The sequence below is a fragment of the Malaya genurostris genome, chromosome 2, assembly GCF_030247185.1.
Source record: "Malaya genurostris strain Urasoe2022 chromosome 2, Malgen_1.1, whole genome shotgun sequence".
Taxonomy (NCBI): Eukaryota; Metazoa; Arthropoda; class Insecta; order Diptera; family Culicidae; genus Malaya; species Malaya genurostris.
Window position 1 is genome coordinate 44132987 of NC_080571.1, and position 17047 is coordinate 44150033.

General features: G+C 41.5%; 1 protein-coding gene across 1 annotated transcript; it reads left to right on the forward strand.

The window, feature by feature from the left end:
* The first annotated feature begins 267 nt into the window (after positions 1-267).
* On the forward strand, positions 268-14108 carry LOC131427881 (PAX-interacting protein 1). Its single transcript, XM_058591442.1, has 6 exons — positions 268-863; positions 935-1999; positions 2067-2293; positions 2353-6371; positions 12774-13002; positions 13091-14108. The coding sequence occupies exons 1-6, from the start codon at positions 717-719 to the stop codon at positions 13662-13664; spliced, it is 6261 nt and encodes a 2086-aa protein (XP_058447425.1). The 5' UTR covers positions 268-716; the 3' UTR covers positions 13665-14108.
* The last annotated feature ends 2939 nt before the right edge of the window (positions 14109-17047 follow it).

Below are 17047 nucleotides of genomic sequence, written 5' to 3' on the forward strand. Positions count from 1 at the left end.
TTGTAAACAATAAAAGGAAATTGAACGGAATAATAATGTATCCTCAAAATACCATTCATGTGGAGGTTTATTCGGGTAGAGATATCAGATTGCAGCGCAGTGGTTCTACCCAAAAAAATTCTACTGGTACTCATTAATGATTAGTTTATTTTTAGTGTGAAAGTATTTTTCAATCCGCACTGTTCGACTGGCACCCTTGTTCGTTACCAATGATAATTTTTTTTCGCACTCGCATTCACTCACACTACTCCAGAAACGTATGCTGAAAATCGAAGTGCGTCAAGAAGTATTCGGATCAGCATTTTTCGCTTGATACGTTTAGGCCGGAAAACAGTGAAAAAAGTGAAAATTTCTCGCAAAAGTTTTCTTCCGTTTACGCAATTGAATGTACTGAACGGGAATTCGCTGCCATCCGCTAGTCGTCGGAATGTTCCTTCAATTAAACAGCATTTGAAAAATACGAGAAAATTTCGTAGCCCGAAACTCTTCTTCTTGTGCCTGCCTCCTGCGGGAGAGACGTCGGTGTTGGTGTTTTTCCGAGTGTTGTACAAACGCTTGCGTACAGATTTGTTTTGTTGTGTCGCCGCTTTTCCGATTGGTTGTGCTTGTATTGTATGAAATGAAATTGTTTATCGATGACCGTAGTGGTGGGTTGTTTTCCATGAAAATCTTTTTCCCGTGTTTGTTGACCGATTGCCATAGAGCTGTTCGCAACAATGAGCGTAAACGATGAGAGTCGGGTGAATGATTCGGTGGCCGCCGGTGCTTCCTCTGCTGTCACCAGCGCCCTGGACAATCTGAAGATTCGAGACGATCTGTTCAAAACGGTTAAGTGTTTTATCACTGGTACACTAGATCCGAAGGTAATGGGGAATAGAGGTTGACACTCAGTTTGATTGGTGTTATTTATTTGGTGTTTTTTTTTTGTTTTCAGATCTCGAAACTGCTCGAAGATGGCGGAGCATCTATCTCTAACTTAATGGACTTCATCACACACGTTGTATGCGGAGCTAATTACGACGAAAACGACATAAACCAAGCGGCAGATCTTTACGACGTACCGTCTGTTTCCGAAGCTTGGGTTATTGCTTCGGTGCGGCTAGGAAGGCCTGCCTCAACTAAAGCATACTTTCCTCTAAAATCGGCCCTCTTTAGCAATCTCACGTTTGGAGCCACCCAGCTAGATAATAGGGATCTGCGAAAGTTGTACGGAATTGTGACCTTCTACGGTGGTTCATTTCGAAATCATATTGATCGTCAAACAACACATTTAATCTGCGGTGCTGCGAAAGGATCGATCTACGCAAAGGTGCTCGGCATCAGTGGGATCACTCCGGTGACACCGGACTGGGTGATTGAGTGTGTAAAAGGAGGCAAGCTTTTGAGCTGCGAAGTTTATCATCCACGGTTGGTTATAACACCGAGAATTTTCAAACAAGCTCCACAGAGACCGTCAACACCGGTTCAAAAACCGGAACAAGAGAAACCTTTATCCAGTATAATAGGGTTTGATTTTGAAGAGAATATAGCCAAAACGGAAGTACCGACCAGTGGAAACGGTAAGAAAGAGGAAGACAATCCCAGTTCTCAGGTACAGTCGCAGGCAGCTCCAGAGGCACCGAAAAGTGTCGCTCCTGCACAACCAATTCAAATACAGTCACAGCAACAACCACAGCCAGCCCAGCAACTAATACAAAACGTGCAAGGACAGCAACAAATCGTTGGTGCCAGGTTCGCTCGACCTCCGGGACCGGTTCAATCACAGCAGCAACAGCAGCAGGCACATTTGCAGGACCAATTACAGCATAATCAGCAACAACAGCTGCCAAACCCAACCCGACCGACTGGTCCAACCGGTCAAAGTTTACAGCAGATCCAGCTACAGAATCAACAAATACAGCAACAGCAGCAAATTCAGTTTCAGCAACAGTTGCAACTGCAACAGCAACAGCAACAACAAAACATTCAACAGCAATCAATACAGCAGCAGTTCCAGAAGGTAAGTTATTTGTTTCTAGTGTAAGAAAAGATTAAACATGAGCAATATTTTTGGTAAATCCTTGCAGATTATAATGCAGCAATCTTTAAATCAAAGTAGTCAACAGCCACAACAGCAACAGCAGCAGCAGCAACAACAACCTATGATTCAGCAGCAGCTACAGCAGCATCAGCAAACAATGCAACAGCCACCACAACAACAGTTATCACAACCGCAACAACAACAGCCTCAATTATCAAACCAAACTCAGCATATGCAACAACAACAACAGCAACATCCCAATCAAGCACAAAAGTAGGTGGTTTTATTATGTAGTATGGTAATTTTAAATGTTTTTTTGTTTTAATTTCTAGTGCTGTTATGCAACAACAACAACTTCAGCAACAGCAAATACATCAACAACAGTTGCATCAGCAGCAGATGCAATTGCAACAGCAACAACAACAACAGCAGCAGCAACAACAACAGCAGCAACCCAATGTGGCGCAGTTGCAACAACAACAACAGCAGATTCAACAGATTCAGCAACAAGTGCTGCAACAACCGAATCCATCAATCCCTCAGCAAAACATTCAGCAACCCACTCTGCAACAGCAGGTGCAACACAATGTAAATCAAATTCAACAGAAGATGGCCCAACAACAGTTGCTTCAACAGCAAAAACAAATGCAGCAACAACAACAACAACAGCAGCAACAACAACAGCAACAACAACAGCATCAACAACAACAGCAGCAGCAACATATTCTACAATCCCAACCGCAGCAACAAATGCTACAACAGCAATCTCCTCAGCAGCAACAAATTATACATCAGAATCAAATCCAGATGCAACAGGGACAACCCAATCAGATCATACAACAAGTGATTCAACAACAACAGCAGCCGGGTCAACCGAAGCAAAATATTCAAGTTGTGTTCAAAGGAGGTCAACCTCAGCAGCAGCCGCAACAAACACCACAGCAACAAATCCAGCAAATCATGTCCAATTTAACTGCTGGAACTGAAGGACCACAGCAGCAGCAGCAACAGAAAATCATACGACAGGTTACCATTAATCAGGGTCCTCCGGGAAGTGTTCCACAATCATCGCAACCCCAGCAGCTCGGTCAGCAACCGATACCGGTTAGTCAACAGCAGATTCAACACATTTCAGGACCGGGTCAACCACAGCAACAACAACAACAACAGCAGCAATTGATGATACAGAGAACACTTTCACAGCAGCAACAGCAACAGCAGTTGAGTAATCAAAGTGGTTCTCAGCCGGGTCCTTCGCCTGGTCAGTTGCTTCAACAGCAGAGCATTCAGCAACTGCAGGCTGGTCAAGGTCATCAGACAAAAATCATTCAGCAAACAATCATCCATCCTCCTATTTCTACCAACTATCAAACGATCACCAAACAGCTAATCGTCGGTCAACCACAAAATCAACAACAACAACAACCGCAATCGCAGCAACAGATTTTACAACAGCAACAACAAATGCAAAAACCGGCCGGACCTGGAATGCCACCAGGTCAGCAGCAGCAAGGACCACCTCAGCAAATAGTGCAACGTATCGTCCAACAGCAAGTCCTGCAAGGCCCCCCGGGTAGCAATCAACCCGGCGGTCAACCGCAAAATATCGTCATCATCAATCAGGGAACGAATCAACAGCAAATCATCACTTCTTCATCGGGTCCATTGCCGGGTCAAATGCAAGCAATGACCCAACAACAGCGAATCCAGTACATGCAAAGCTTGCAACAACAGAAACAACAACAACAGCAGCAGCAGCAACAACAGCAATCACAGCAGATTATTGTTAGTGGAGCCGGTCCGGGTCCGCCAGGACAAATTTTGCAACAAGCTGGACCGAACGTCGTTCACATACAGCAGCGCACACTGCAGCAGAGTCTGAATCAACAATCTTCTATGCCGGGACAGCCACAACAACAGCAGCAACAACAACAACAACAGCAATCACAACAAGTATTGAATTCAGCTGGTCCTGGAATGATGTCTGGACAGCAAACCGGACAACCTCAACAGCAAACCATTGTCGTACAGCAGCATCAAATGGTTCCGAATCAGCAACCGACAATTATCCAGCAACAAATGCTTGCCCAACAACAACAACAACAACAACAGCAACAGCAACAACATGCCCAGCAACCCATGATCATTCAAGGTGCTCAACCGGGCCAACCGCAGCAGCAAATTATTCAGCAGACACTTTCTACTAGCGGTGGTACCGTCCATCAGTTGCTACAACAACAACAACAAGCTGGTCCTCAGCAAGGCCAAGGTCCTACGATTCTACAGCATCAGATCGTTGGACAAGGTCCTCCACAAACAGCACAAACCATGGACGGTCAAATTCTACAGCAAACTGGTCCAGGTGGAGAAATAATTCAGCAAACACAGCAACAGCAGCAGGTGATATCTGGTCAACCGGGGCCTGGTCAACCACAACAGTGGACACCACAAAGTCCCATTCAACAACAGCCCAATCAATCACCGATACATCAGTTTCAGCAACAACCGCAAGGGCTTCCCGCCGGTGCTACCATAATTCAGCAAACGATCGTTCCACCGGGAGCTGCTGTTCCTGGTCAACCCGGTGTAGTGCCAGGTCAACCTGGGGTACCACCACAGTTCGTTAGATCTACCCTTCGTCCTCCCGTGCAGCGGCAGTATATTCAGCTGGATCCGCAAACTCATGCCACGCTGCAAAAGCTGGATCCTGCCAGTCGGCAAGAATATATCGATCGGTTGGGTAAGCAACGGGTTTTGATGCAACGCCAACAACAGGCGGCATCATTTCAAGCTCGTCCGGGTCATCCCGGTGTTCAACCTGGCGTTCGTCAGCAGCAAATCATTTATCGAGGCCCCATGCCTCCGGGACTGAACCAACAGCAGCAAATGCAATGGATTCAACAGCAAAACGCTCGCCAAGGCGTAGTTCGTCCCGGTGCTCCCGGTCTTAGTCCCATAACTCAACAGAATGTGGTTCCCCCCGGTTCCCCTATGGGTCAATTTCCTGTGGATCCGAACAGTTCACCCCAGCAGCAGCAACAGCAGCAACAACAACAGCAACGGATTCAGCTTGAACGTCAACAGCAACAACATCGACTTCTTCAGATGCAACTGCAGCGAGAGCAGGCTCAAAAGGGTGCCCAAGGACAACCGCAGCAGGGCCAAGCCATTTCTCCGCGTGGAGCTGGATTTCCACCGGACGTCGTTGGCGATGGTTCTGCGACAATAGTTCAACAAACCATAGTCGGATCCCCCGTAGGACCAGCACAGGATCCCAATATTCCTCACGGTGCACAGCAAATGAAGAACCAAACAAAGACGGCTCTGGCAAACATGCTCAGCAGTCGACTCGGATCGAATGGCAGTGTAGTACCTAATCTCCCGGAGGGAGCCTCCGCAGCTGAACCATCGGCAGCAGGAACATTGCGAATGATGACAGCCCAACACAATGCCGCTCTGCAGCAAACAATGATACCTCGGTCTCCGCAGGATTTAATTGTACTTCAACAGCAGCAACAACGTCGCACTCTTGGCAACATTACCAACGCTGGAACACCGGTCGGTACCGTAGTGAACCAAATTGTTCAGCAGGTTCCACCGGGAACCCCCGGAATCCCCCAGTCACCGTCGGCGATGAAAAGTGGTGCTCCTCCCTTCAGTCCCGGTCGTGCTCCACTGCCACGACCGCAATACTACGGACACAATCCCAATCTGAAGCTTCCGCCGGAATTGTTCCTTCTCGGGTGTGTGTTTGTCATCATCGAGTACGACGAGACGCACAAAAACGAAATTGAAGACTGGATAACCATCATTCGGAAGCACGGTGGCGAAATAGAACAGTACTACAGCCCCAAAGTGACTCACGTACTCTGTCGAACTCAACGGCACGGCGTTGTTATGCAGGCTATTCGGGACGCCAAACGGTGCATCACGTCCTACTGGTTGAACGATATAGTACTGAAAAAGCAGCTGCTTCCACCGTGGCAAGCTCTGCATCTGCCAACACCTTCCATTTTCGGCAACCAGAAACCGGCGCCGAAGCACAACATGTCGATCACGGGATTCGAGGGGGAGGAACGTGTCCGCATCAAGCAGATGATCGAAGAGTCCGGTGCGAAAATGACCCCCTACTTCAGCAAATCGAACACGGTTCTGGTTTGCAAGCGAATCGACAACCAGAAGTACAAATGCGCCAAAGAGTGGAACATTCCAACGGTCAACACGGTGTGGCTAAGCGATATCCTGCTGGGCAATCTCAGTGCGATGCAGCAGTGTGACGGGCCAAAGTACCAACAGTTCAATCTGAACTCGCCATTCCGGATCGATTACAATCTGGTGATGCATTTGATGAGTGAGTATACCCAAAATACAAAAGTACAGGTGTGTGATGCCAGAGACATAATTGGATGTCGTGAATACAGAAAAAAATTGGAGCGCTTTCTTTTTTCTTTCGAATATCAATTAGTTGATCGATTATGTGAATTGTGCCAGCTTTACTTTACCCTTCTTTACTACTAGAATTTGAAACGATGCGCCTAAACTAAATCGATGCTATGCATTTTATATAGCAAACCAGCAAAAAGTTCCTACAATAACTACGAACTACAACTGGTTGAAAAAAGGGCCGTATATTGTAAAGTAAAATTTCGCATAGTTCTTTGGGAATATGTTAATGGTTCTAAAAAGAACCGATTCGAAGAATTCAGGAATAAGGGCTGGACCTGAACTAAATTCAGAACTTAGAACAGAATTTAGTTCCAACATACAGGCTCTAAATTCAAAACCTGTATTCTGGAACTAAGTTTCTGAAACATAATTTTGAAACGCTCAGGCCGTGCTCACATTTGGACGACCGTCCAAATGTGAGCACGGCCTGAGCGTTTCATGATTCACACTTGGTTTGTTCTTAGTGATGTTGGTGGGAAAACCCCATCTCTACATCCAGTTCCGTCTGAAGCACTAGAAGAAATGAACGTTTTAAATCAAAGTCTACCTTTCATACTCGTCCAATAGATAATCGGAACTGATATGTGTCTGACTACCTCTAAACCAAGTGTGATGAATTTACCTCATTATTACCAAAAGTTTCAGAAAACTTTGTTTTTCAGTTATTTATGGTTATCTCACGCTGTTGAAAATTTAATCACAAATTCCTGATCATATTTCCGATAGCTTATAGAAAACATTATGTTGTCGGGTTCTCTTGATATACAGAGATATTCGCGATAGAATTCTGCCCATTCTTGTATGGGGTAAATTTTGAAAAGGCGTCCCATAGTAAAGTAAGTCGTATTCACGACAAAAAACTTCAATGATCAGCCCCATTGGGTTGTTCGAGCTATTGATGTGGAACAAAGCAATTAAAGGTTTTAATTATCAGGGTCGAAATCCTGTCATTTCTTGTAGATTTTTTGACAGTTGTGTGAAAGGTACGCAGTTGAAATTATGCACTGTTATTACAAAAGGTTTCTTGGGTCGCCGCTCTACAGTCGCTCTGGACGCTCGCTGTACGCGCATCTTCCTCGATTGCACACACTTTTCCAGGATCTCTGTTGAGTATCACGTAGGGCATTCTCTTTTCCGGCATTATTTTTACATGCCCAGCCCACTGTAGTCTATTCGTATAGCTCGTGATTTATGCGTTGGAAGTGGAAACCACTTCCGACACGTTCGCTCAGCTAGAGCATGCTCACCATACACCAAAATACGAAGACGTTCCACGGTTGCTTTCTTCATATTAAATTAAAGAAGAAAAACACTTTATTCGCCATCAAATTGTCCCTCTTGGTGGCCTTGAAAAGGTACAAAAGCCTCTTCCAAGAAACAATGTGCGATTTGATGATGGTTCAGTTTTTCTGCAACCCTGATATTCGTATCGCTCCCTCGAGCGCTATGTTTAACAACGAGTTTTCTCATGTTTCTTGATAACTCATAATCACAGAAAATAGATGAACAGGCTTGCTTATGAACTGTATGTATAAGCTGGGTGTTACATTCACGTCACGCTAGATATTTGTTTTGTTGATTGAAATCACAATTTTATCTTTGTTATCATGTTTACTTTTCGAGTTGTGCGTAGTTTTGTCAAAATTTTCAGACAATATTTGGTCTTGTAATTAAAATATGTTTTGAGGCTTAGATTTGACACGGTAACAGCTATCCTACAAGCTATAAATTGTGAAAATCCGTCTCTTTTTAACGGAGATATCCATATTTTTGTGCCAGTGAATTTTCCCTCTATTCCAGGTAGGAACTTTGAGCGCTGTATAATAAAGCGATGTTTGGGAGCGAAGCGAAACACGATTTTTAGTAGTGTTGCATGTAATTGATTAAACAGTTTTGCCTTTCTCATAAATAAAAGTTATGCACACGGAGAACCCTTCGATCATAAAATTGCGATATCGCAGTTTTTGATTTTTGCGATAGTTGATTTAACTAATTTATTTTTGATTCAACCAATATGGTTTTTGATTTGCATATATTCAAGTAGTTGAAAAATATGTTGTTTTGAATGCTGTCAAATGCCGGAGACAGTTGAAAGCAAAACAATAATTGCAATGCAAAATCAACAACTTTTTTAGTTGAAATCTGTTCGCGTCGCTTCAAAATGTCAATGAAAACAACATCGATGGTTAAAGCGTTTGGTGAAATTGTGTTCATTCGATTTGAGAAAATTTATGATAACAAGTGTTTATCTAACAGCGGTGTTGTGATAAAGTTAACCTTGTTTAAGATGAAAAAGATTTGGTGACAAATTAGAAAATGTTAATGAATGATCATCTCGTAATCCTTCAGGTATGCGCAAAAATTTTATGCTTCAAATTCGATCATTATTTACTTCCAGCAGACTGTTTTAGTTCCAGCTGTTTGATACCGATGATGATGTTCATGGATTAGCAATAAAACGCTTTTTGACATGAATTGAATTTATGAAAGTAACAGGAGCGAAGGGTTTCAAACACATAGAACGCGCTGCGATTGAATGGCGCGTTTGAATTGCCGTCGCAAAATTCCAATTCCCAGCGGTTGATGCACCCAAGCTCATATAAATTGACTAAAATTTTCCCAAACCAATAACATTATTCGAATTGATTCAACTATTTGCAATGTCTAAAACAAATAAAACCGATTTATTTTTCAACTAACAGAATTTTGTTTCAATAACAACACCAGTTATTTCAACTAAAATATTTGTTGAATTGAAAGGTATGTGTCCTCACTAATTGACAGCATTTTTTTTTCAAACAGTTAAATTAGTTGTTTCAACCATCGTTTCTGCTAATCGAAAAACAAAAATAACAGTTTAGTTAAAACAACAATCGATTAGTTGTACCAAATTTTAACCAATCGAATTCAGAAAATTAACTAATATTCTGGTTGAAATGGGATCGCGGGTGGTTCCGTGCAGTCGCTGTGAAAACTGACTACCACCGACTGTCATATACCATTCTGTATGTGTGTATGTATGTGTGTTTCTCAAAGATGGCTGAACCGTTTTTCACATTCAAATGGAAGTTCTTATGGTCTCATAAGCTGCTATTTAATTGCAATCCGATTCGATTTTCGGCTCAAGAATTACAGAGCGATATACACAAAAAAATAGAAAAAAATTGTCACTCGCTTTTCACAAAGTTGGCAGAACCGATTTCCATAAACCGATTTCCATAAACCGATTTCCATTGAAACGAATTTCCATATTCTGCTATTGAATTTTATTTTTGTCCCGCTTCCGGTTCCGGAATTACAAGGTAATATTGGCAAATTTATGAGAAAAGGTGAACTGATTTTTTTCGGAAATTTCTAAACCGATTTTCTTTCACAAACTAAGATGCAAATGAAAGGTCTTGAAAGTTTTTTTTTTTTACAAAAGTGATGGTGAAACGAGGTACAGATTTAAAAAAAATCTCACTGGTAAATTCATCTAGTTGTCAGATCTTGTTAGTTGGTGAATATATAACCCTACTTTGGAACGATTAGTCCCCGGTTTTCTGTTCCGAAAGCACCGATAATGGTGAAGAAAATTCTAAAAACGGGACTCACTTCGATTTTTCAGCAACGGATAAACGAATTTTCGCTAAACGTGAATCAAATTAAAGCTCTTATAGTGTACGGAAGAAGAAAGCATCACCACCTCGCGAACGAAGTACACAGTGGAAACGTTTTTTCAGGTTAACAGTATAAAGAGTAATGCAATTTATTGTATCGGAGGTTATACATGTGTGTGTATTATTTTAGAGGAAATACACGTTAGTTTTACTATCAAATGTTACCATACTCTGTGGTTGTCATTCTGCGAATACGTGTTGCCTGTTACATTATAATTCACGCACCAGCACTCTTCCTCAACAAGTCGTTCGCAGTCCGATGCGTTCACGCAACTTCTTCAGTTTTACCCACGCCAACGGTTTCGTCAGTAAGTCTGCTAACATGTTTTTGGAAGGACAGTAGACGATGCTAATTTGATTCTGCCCAGCCATATTGCGAACAAAATGGTACCTAGTGTCCACGTGCTTCGAACGTTTAATTCCTCCTTCCTGCTTCAATAGTTTTATGCAGCTTTGATTGTCCTCGAAGATTCTTACAGGATGTTTTACGGTCGCCGAGTTGAAACAAGAACCCCGAATTGGATTTACGGTCGGTAATGTTCCCAGAACAATCTGCGTCTGCAAAGCCTTCGAGATCACTAGTTCCGCCAACAAACAATTTCAAATCACTTGTTCCAACAAAATCAGCAGCAGTTGGTTGACTCACCTTCCTTCCGAGAATGGACGTACTGATAGCAATATCCGGTCGAGTTTGCACAGCTAGGTACCACCGATGAGACTTTGGAACTTCTCATTTGTAGTCATTATCTCACTCTCCTCCTTTTGCTGCACGCAGCCTGTGTTCATGGGGATCTTTGATGCCTTAGCATCCTGCATTCCGAAACGATCAGCCAATTTTTGAATATACGCTTTCTGACTCAAACCTATTTCTCTGTTTCTCCACTCGTATTCCGACTAAATGCTGAACATTTCCAAGTTCAGTAAGCTCGAATTTAGCTGCTAAACATCTGAAAATCTCGTCGTATTCCTGTTGGCTCTTACTGGCGACTAACAAATCGTCGACATACAACAAAATAAATGACGATTTTGCACCACGATGGCGCACATACAAACACGGATCAGCATCAGTCGGCTTGAATCCCATTTTATTCAAAACGCAATTAATCTTTCTGTTCCACATTCTCGCTGATTGTCGGAGGTCATAAATGCTTTTCTTCAATAAACAAACTGTGTTGCCCTTTGAAGCTGTTACACCCGGTGGAACTTTCATGAAAATCTGTTCGTCCAGCTCGCTGTTTAAGTACGCGGTCCTAACGTCGATATGTTTCACAAACATGTTCCGCCTAGTTGCGATTATTAGCAGCGTTCGAAACGTAACTTGCTTCGTGACAGGTGCAAAAACCTCGTCGAAATCTGAACCGTAGACTTGGGTAAACCCTTGCGCAACAAGACGGACTTTGTAACGGATTGCTATCCAATCTTCGTCGTACTTCCGTTTGAAAACCCAGCGACAACATACAGGTTTATTTCCAGGCGGTAATTCAGTTTCTTCCCAGGTTTGGTTCTGTTGCAGCGATTCTAATTCATCCGACATTGCTTGAATCCTATGTTTTTTTTTCTGGTCCGCTAATAGTTTCCTTGTAGGAACAAGGTTCACCAGATAATTCTTTCACAGGGCCATTGACTTGATAACGTAGCAAATTATCTGGTTGCATTTCACCGTTTACTTGCTCCTCCTGTTCATCATCCCCGCGAAAGAACGAACTTGCTTCAAATCTTTCGAAATCTTCTTCAAATGCATCTTCATATTCGCTCAGAATACTTCCATTGTCGTCCTCGTTAGTTGTTACGATAGGAGTCGATGTCAGTGGAAACTCAATTATCCGATCTGTTTCCTCCGGCACTTGATTCGTTGGACGGAAAATTTCCAACTTATTCTGTTTTACAAAACGCACCTCTCTGCTTATGACGACTTTATCCGTGTTCATATCAATCATGCGATACCCTTTATGTTGAGATGAGTACCCGATGAATGTCATGCGAACGGCTTTTGGTTCCAACTTCGTTCGTTTTTCCGATGGTATTAAAACAAACGCTTGCAAACCGAAAACATGAAGATGCTTTAAGTCCGGTTTTCTACCGAAAACGATCTCGAACGTAGTCTTATCCTTCACCTTTGTGACCAGTATGTTTTGCAAATAGTTAGCTGTATTAACTGCTTCTGCCCAGTATCGATAACTCATGCTAGCATCCAGAAGCATGCGCGACCTGTTTTTTCGTTCCGAAACACTAAACACAGAGAGCATTAATAAATACTATAATACGTTTGACGAAAACACATGGCACATTTCAAGGGTGTTTCAAAACGAAATTCCAATTTTTTTCGGTAGCTGGCACCATACTTGAACCAGAGGAGATATCAAGAAGATAATAGATAGATAGAAAACAGATAGATAATAGAAAATACATTGGGGGTTCCAAACCTCCAAATGAGAAAATACATAGCTTTACCCATTCGAATCAATACTTAGAATTATCTCCAATTGTTAGGTGACATAATATTATCATTATAAACGAAAATGACCGCACTTCTTTGAGTTTCTTATGTGCCCCTTTATATAGTTAACAAAGCGTTGTGTTCCACATCGAAAATAATGTCCAGTTTCAATAATAATCAATCATTTTCTTTGCTTTGTATGCCATTTCAGCTGCCTGGAAGGCTCCGATAAATCTAACGTCCGAATCGCACGAACGTGTGAAGCGTAGTTTAACGGAACCGCCACAACCGGCATCCGCGGCGAAGAAGGCTCGTACGCTTCCGCCGTTGGAACCGATTCCCGTTGAGATCGTCTGCCAGCGTCAGCCAGATGCCGACAGCATACCAAATATCATGTTTTCCCAGATCGACAATACGGAGGGGCTCACCAGGGCTGTTATGTAAGTGTAGTTCCACGTTCATTAATTTCACCGGCCCCGATGAATATTATTATCATCTTTTTTTTGCCTCTCTTTCTGTTTCGAGTAGGACTCTCGGTGGTCGTATAGCCAACGGACCTGCGGATGCCACGCATCTAGTAATGACACGAGTAGCCAGAACGGTCAAACTAATTACGGCCCTGACCAGCGTTCGATACTTGCTGTCGAGCAAATGGATTACCGAAAGTGCCAGTGCTGGATATTTCCTACCGGTCGAAAACTATCGGCTGGACGTGAAAGAATTGGACGAAACCTTCAAGTGTGAACTGTACAAAGTTCTCGAATCACCTAACCGGAATAAACTGTTCGAAGGGAAGATTTTCTTCATTACTCCTCAGGTGAAGCCATCCATTCGGGATGTAAAACAAATGATTGAACTGAGTGGGGGAGTGGTTGAGAAAACGGCACGTTCGGTCAAGAAGATCCGAGAAACGAACCTGGATAAACCGGGATGCTATGTGATTTTAAGTTGTCCGGAGGATCGAATCTTTATTCAACCCTTTATCCAGAAGAGCAAGCATGGTGCGTGCCAGATCTGCACGACCGAGTACGTGATGCAGTCGATTCTGCAGCAAAAGCTCTCGATTGAACCGCATATTATCAAATGGGAACTGGTGTCGTAGGATGTAAATAGTTTAGATCGCAAGCAATAGATTGTGTTTTTGAGAATTGTGTGAAATGCTATAGAATAGTAAACAACCCGTTACAAAAGTACTACCATTGATGGGGGGGCTTGTCCCAGAGCAGCAAGCTATATGAAGATTATTTAATCTGTAAAGTTACTACATCATGAAGATATATTTTCAAAGAAAAATATACGTGTTTAAGTCTGGATTAGTGTTCACACACAGTCATTTTAGGAACCCGATGGAAGATCAAGTAATAAAAAAAACCATTGCCGTTACGATTATTCTTAATGAAATGGAAGTAATACAGTAGAAATCACGAGTGCATTTTATTCCTCACATACGTATATTATTAACTATGAACCAGTATATACGAACATGAAAGATACCGCATAGCCAGGCAACGGTGAATATTAAATATACGAACACATTGAACTAGTACGATGACTTCATATATTGTTTTTATTTGAGAAAAGCCATATTTATTTATCTTAAGGTATCGAAACGAATCTCTTGAAACCAATTCCAGCACCATTCGCGCCGTAGTTGGGGTACGTTGTATGGGAAATAAGAAGAAAAGTATTGTTACAGAGAGCTCTGGGTCGCATATTATCCTATCGTTGAAGATTTCTTTTGATGTTCCCAAATTTGATCAGTGTCTAACGAGAAAAACAGATTAGAAAAAAGATTCACGATAACTTTTTCGCAGATTTAATTTCATAGTTGTGTTCGGAAGTGTTTTTTTCTGTTTTCTTCGTTAGATACTGATCAAAATTAAAAAATAAATAAAATGATTTTAAATAATGCAAATCTTTGAAGTGCTTAGTGATCCTCATTGAGAATTCTAGACTACGTAGCACCCCGGTGAACGACCACATTTAGGTTGAAGTCGGATTATGGCCCTTATTCTGCGAGTCGAGTGAGGTGAGATAAGTCGAGTCACCCGAGTCACGCGATTCTGACAGTCGAATGAAGTGACAAAAGTCACCAGGGTGAATTTCAATGAACACTCACCGTATTCTTGCAGTCGAATCTGGGTGACAAGAGTCACTACGCAGTGAGTTTCAAAGTCGGTACCGGTAAAGCAAGTGACAGGAGGAATATTAACCGAAAAATCTTAGATAATTTCAAATCTTTGACTTTTTTAACATGGTTTGATGTTGTTATTAAACAACAAAATTAATTGTACCAATTAGGTTGTTACATTTTAGATTTCCTATGAACAATTCAATTCTCATACATTAGGATAAATGTATACTTCCAGAGAATTAGAAGAGAGATTGAGCTGTAAAATTATTATATACAACTTTATGAGCACGATGGACTAGGCTCATAACACTTTGGGATGAAAGGACTAATACTCACGAAATGCGCGAAAGCACAGATTATTGTAAAAAAACTGTTTTAACCCACATAATGTGGTGTAATGATGCTTTTCTCATATAACTCATGTTTTCATAAATGTTACTAAGGAAAAAAACGCTTTGAATTTTGAACAAGGAAAGTTGTTTAAGCATATAGCACAACCTATATAATTTATAAAAAGCTTTAAGGCAAGTTTACAGAAGTTTGTCTTTTTTTGCATTTTGCTCTACATGGCGGAATACATTTTAAACACACTTGCTCTGTTGTTCTAGAACCCGAAGTGACATAAAAAAAAGTCAACGGCAGACCATAAAACTTTTTATTAAGGTCTAAATTTGCAAAAATGTACAAAATATTCCATGCTGAATATTAATCATTATATATTTATTTTTCATCCAGACTGTTGATTTAGTCTCATGCACTATTTCGATTAAACTCAACTAAAAGTTATTTAGCAGGAATTTGATTTTGTAGAAGTATCAGGAGTGCAGGAGTTGATTTCTCTCGAGTAGCTAGCAGACAAAGTGCTAGTTTGTTTGCAGTATTTTCTGAGATCGCCAAATGTTGGGATGGGGTCCACTAGGAGATTGATAGTACCTATTAGCTCTCTCCGGACTGTACCAGCCTAGATGCCGTGTGGAATCCGGCGGAAAAAATGAACCAAGAATAGATCCACTGGGTTCCTGCTTCCATGTCGTAAAAGGCGACAATTGCAGGAGTTTCTTTTTCCTTTCAGTTATCAGATATTTTCAATGTTTTACTTCTGATTGCTCTATTTTACTAAATCATCTCTTCATTCAACCTATCAATTTCCGTCTAGCTTCGGAGAAAAGTTTTATTAGGAATGATTTCTTCTTCCATGTTATTGATTGTCTTTCAGGATTATAAAATGAATGATAAAAATCAACCATTGCGCAAATCCGTTTCTATTACAAAGTAAATAACAGAGATAACATATATCGGTATATTGAATACATAGTAAAAAACACTTGATATTAATATTTCAAACAGTAAATTAATATTTTTCTCGGTAGTCGGCTGCCCAGATCAACTAATATAACCAATTAATAATTTTAATAAATAATCAAAATAATAAAGCGGAAATAATAAAGAATCAAGACGCGTGTGAAATCTGTCGACCTTTGTTTGGTGATTTAAAATGATTTTAAAGGGTGATTTTTTAAGAGCTTGAGAACTTTTTTGAACAATAAAACGCATAAAATTTGCAAAATCTCATCGGTTCTTTATTTTAAACGTTAGATTGGTACATGACATTTACTTTTTGAAGATAATTTCATTTAAATGTTGACCGCGGCTGCGTCTTAGGTGGTCCATTCGGAAAGTCCAATTTTGGGCAACTTTTTCGAGCATTTCGGCCGGAATAGCCCGAATTTCTTCGGAAATGTTGTCTTCCAAAGCTGGAATAGTTACTGGCTTATTTCTGTAGACTTTAGACTTGACGTAGCCCCACAAAAAATAGTCTAAAGGCGTCAAATCGCATGATCTTGGTGGCCAACTTACCGGTCCATTTCTTGAGATGAATTGTTCTCCGAAGTTTTCCCTCAAAATGGCCATAGAATCGCGAGCTGTGTGGCATGTAGCGCCATCTTGTTGAAACCACATGTCAACCAAGTTCAGTTCTTCCATTTTTGGCAACAAAAAGTTTGTTAGCATCGAACGATAGCGATCGCCATTCACTGTAACGTTGCGTCCAACAGCATCTTTGAAAAAATACGGTCCAATGATTCCACCAGCGTACAAACCACACCAAACAGTGCATTTTTCGGGATGCATGGGCAGTTCTTGAACGGCTTCTGGTTGCTCTTCACTCCAAATGCGGCAATTTTGCTTATTTACGTAGCCATTCAACCAGAAATGAGCCTCATCGCTGAACAAAATTTGTCGATAAAAAAGCGGATTTTCCGAATGGACCACCTAAGACGCAGCCGCGGTCAACATTTAAATGAAATTATCTTCAAAAAGTAAATGTCATGTACCAATCTAACGTTTAAAAT

What these genes read in the sequence shown, in the direction of transcription:
- LOC131427881 (XM_058591442.1), top strand. Translation starts at nt 717, where the DNA reads ATGAGCGTAAACGATGAGAGTCGGGTGAATGATTCGGTGGCCGCCGGT. An exon ending in TACAGCAGCAGTTCCAGAAG is followed by an intron (nt 2,000 to 2,066) that starts GTAAGTTATTTG and finishes AAATCCTTGCAG; the next exon opens with ATTATAATGCAGCAATCTTT. An exon ending in CATCCCAATCAAGCACAAAA is followed by an intron (nt 2,294 to 2,352) that starts GTAGGTGGTTTT and finishes TTTAATTTCTAG; the next exon opens with TGCTGTTATGCAACAACAAC.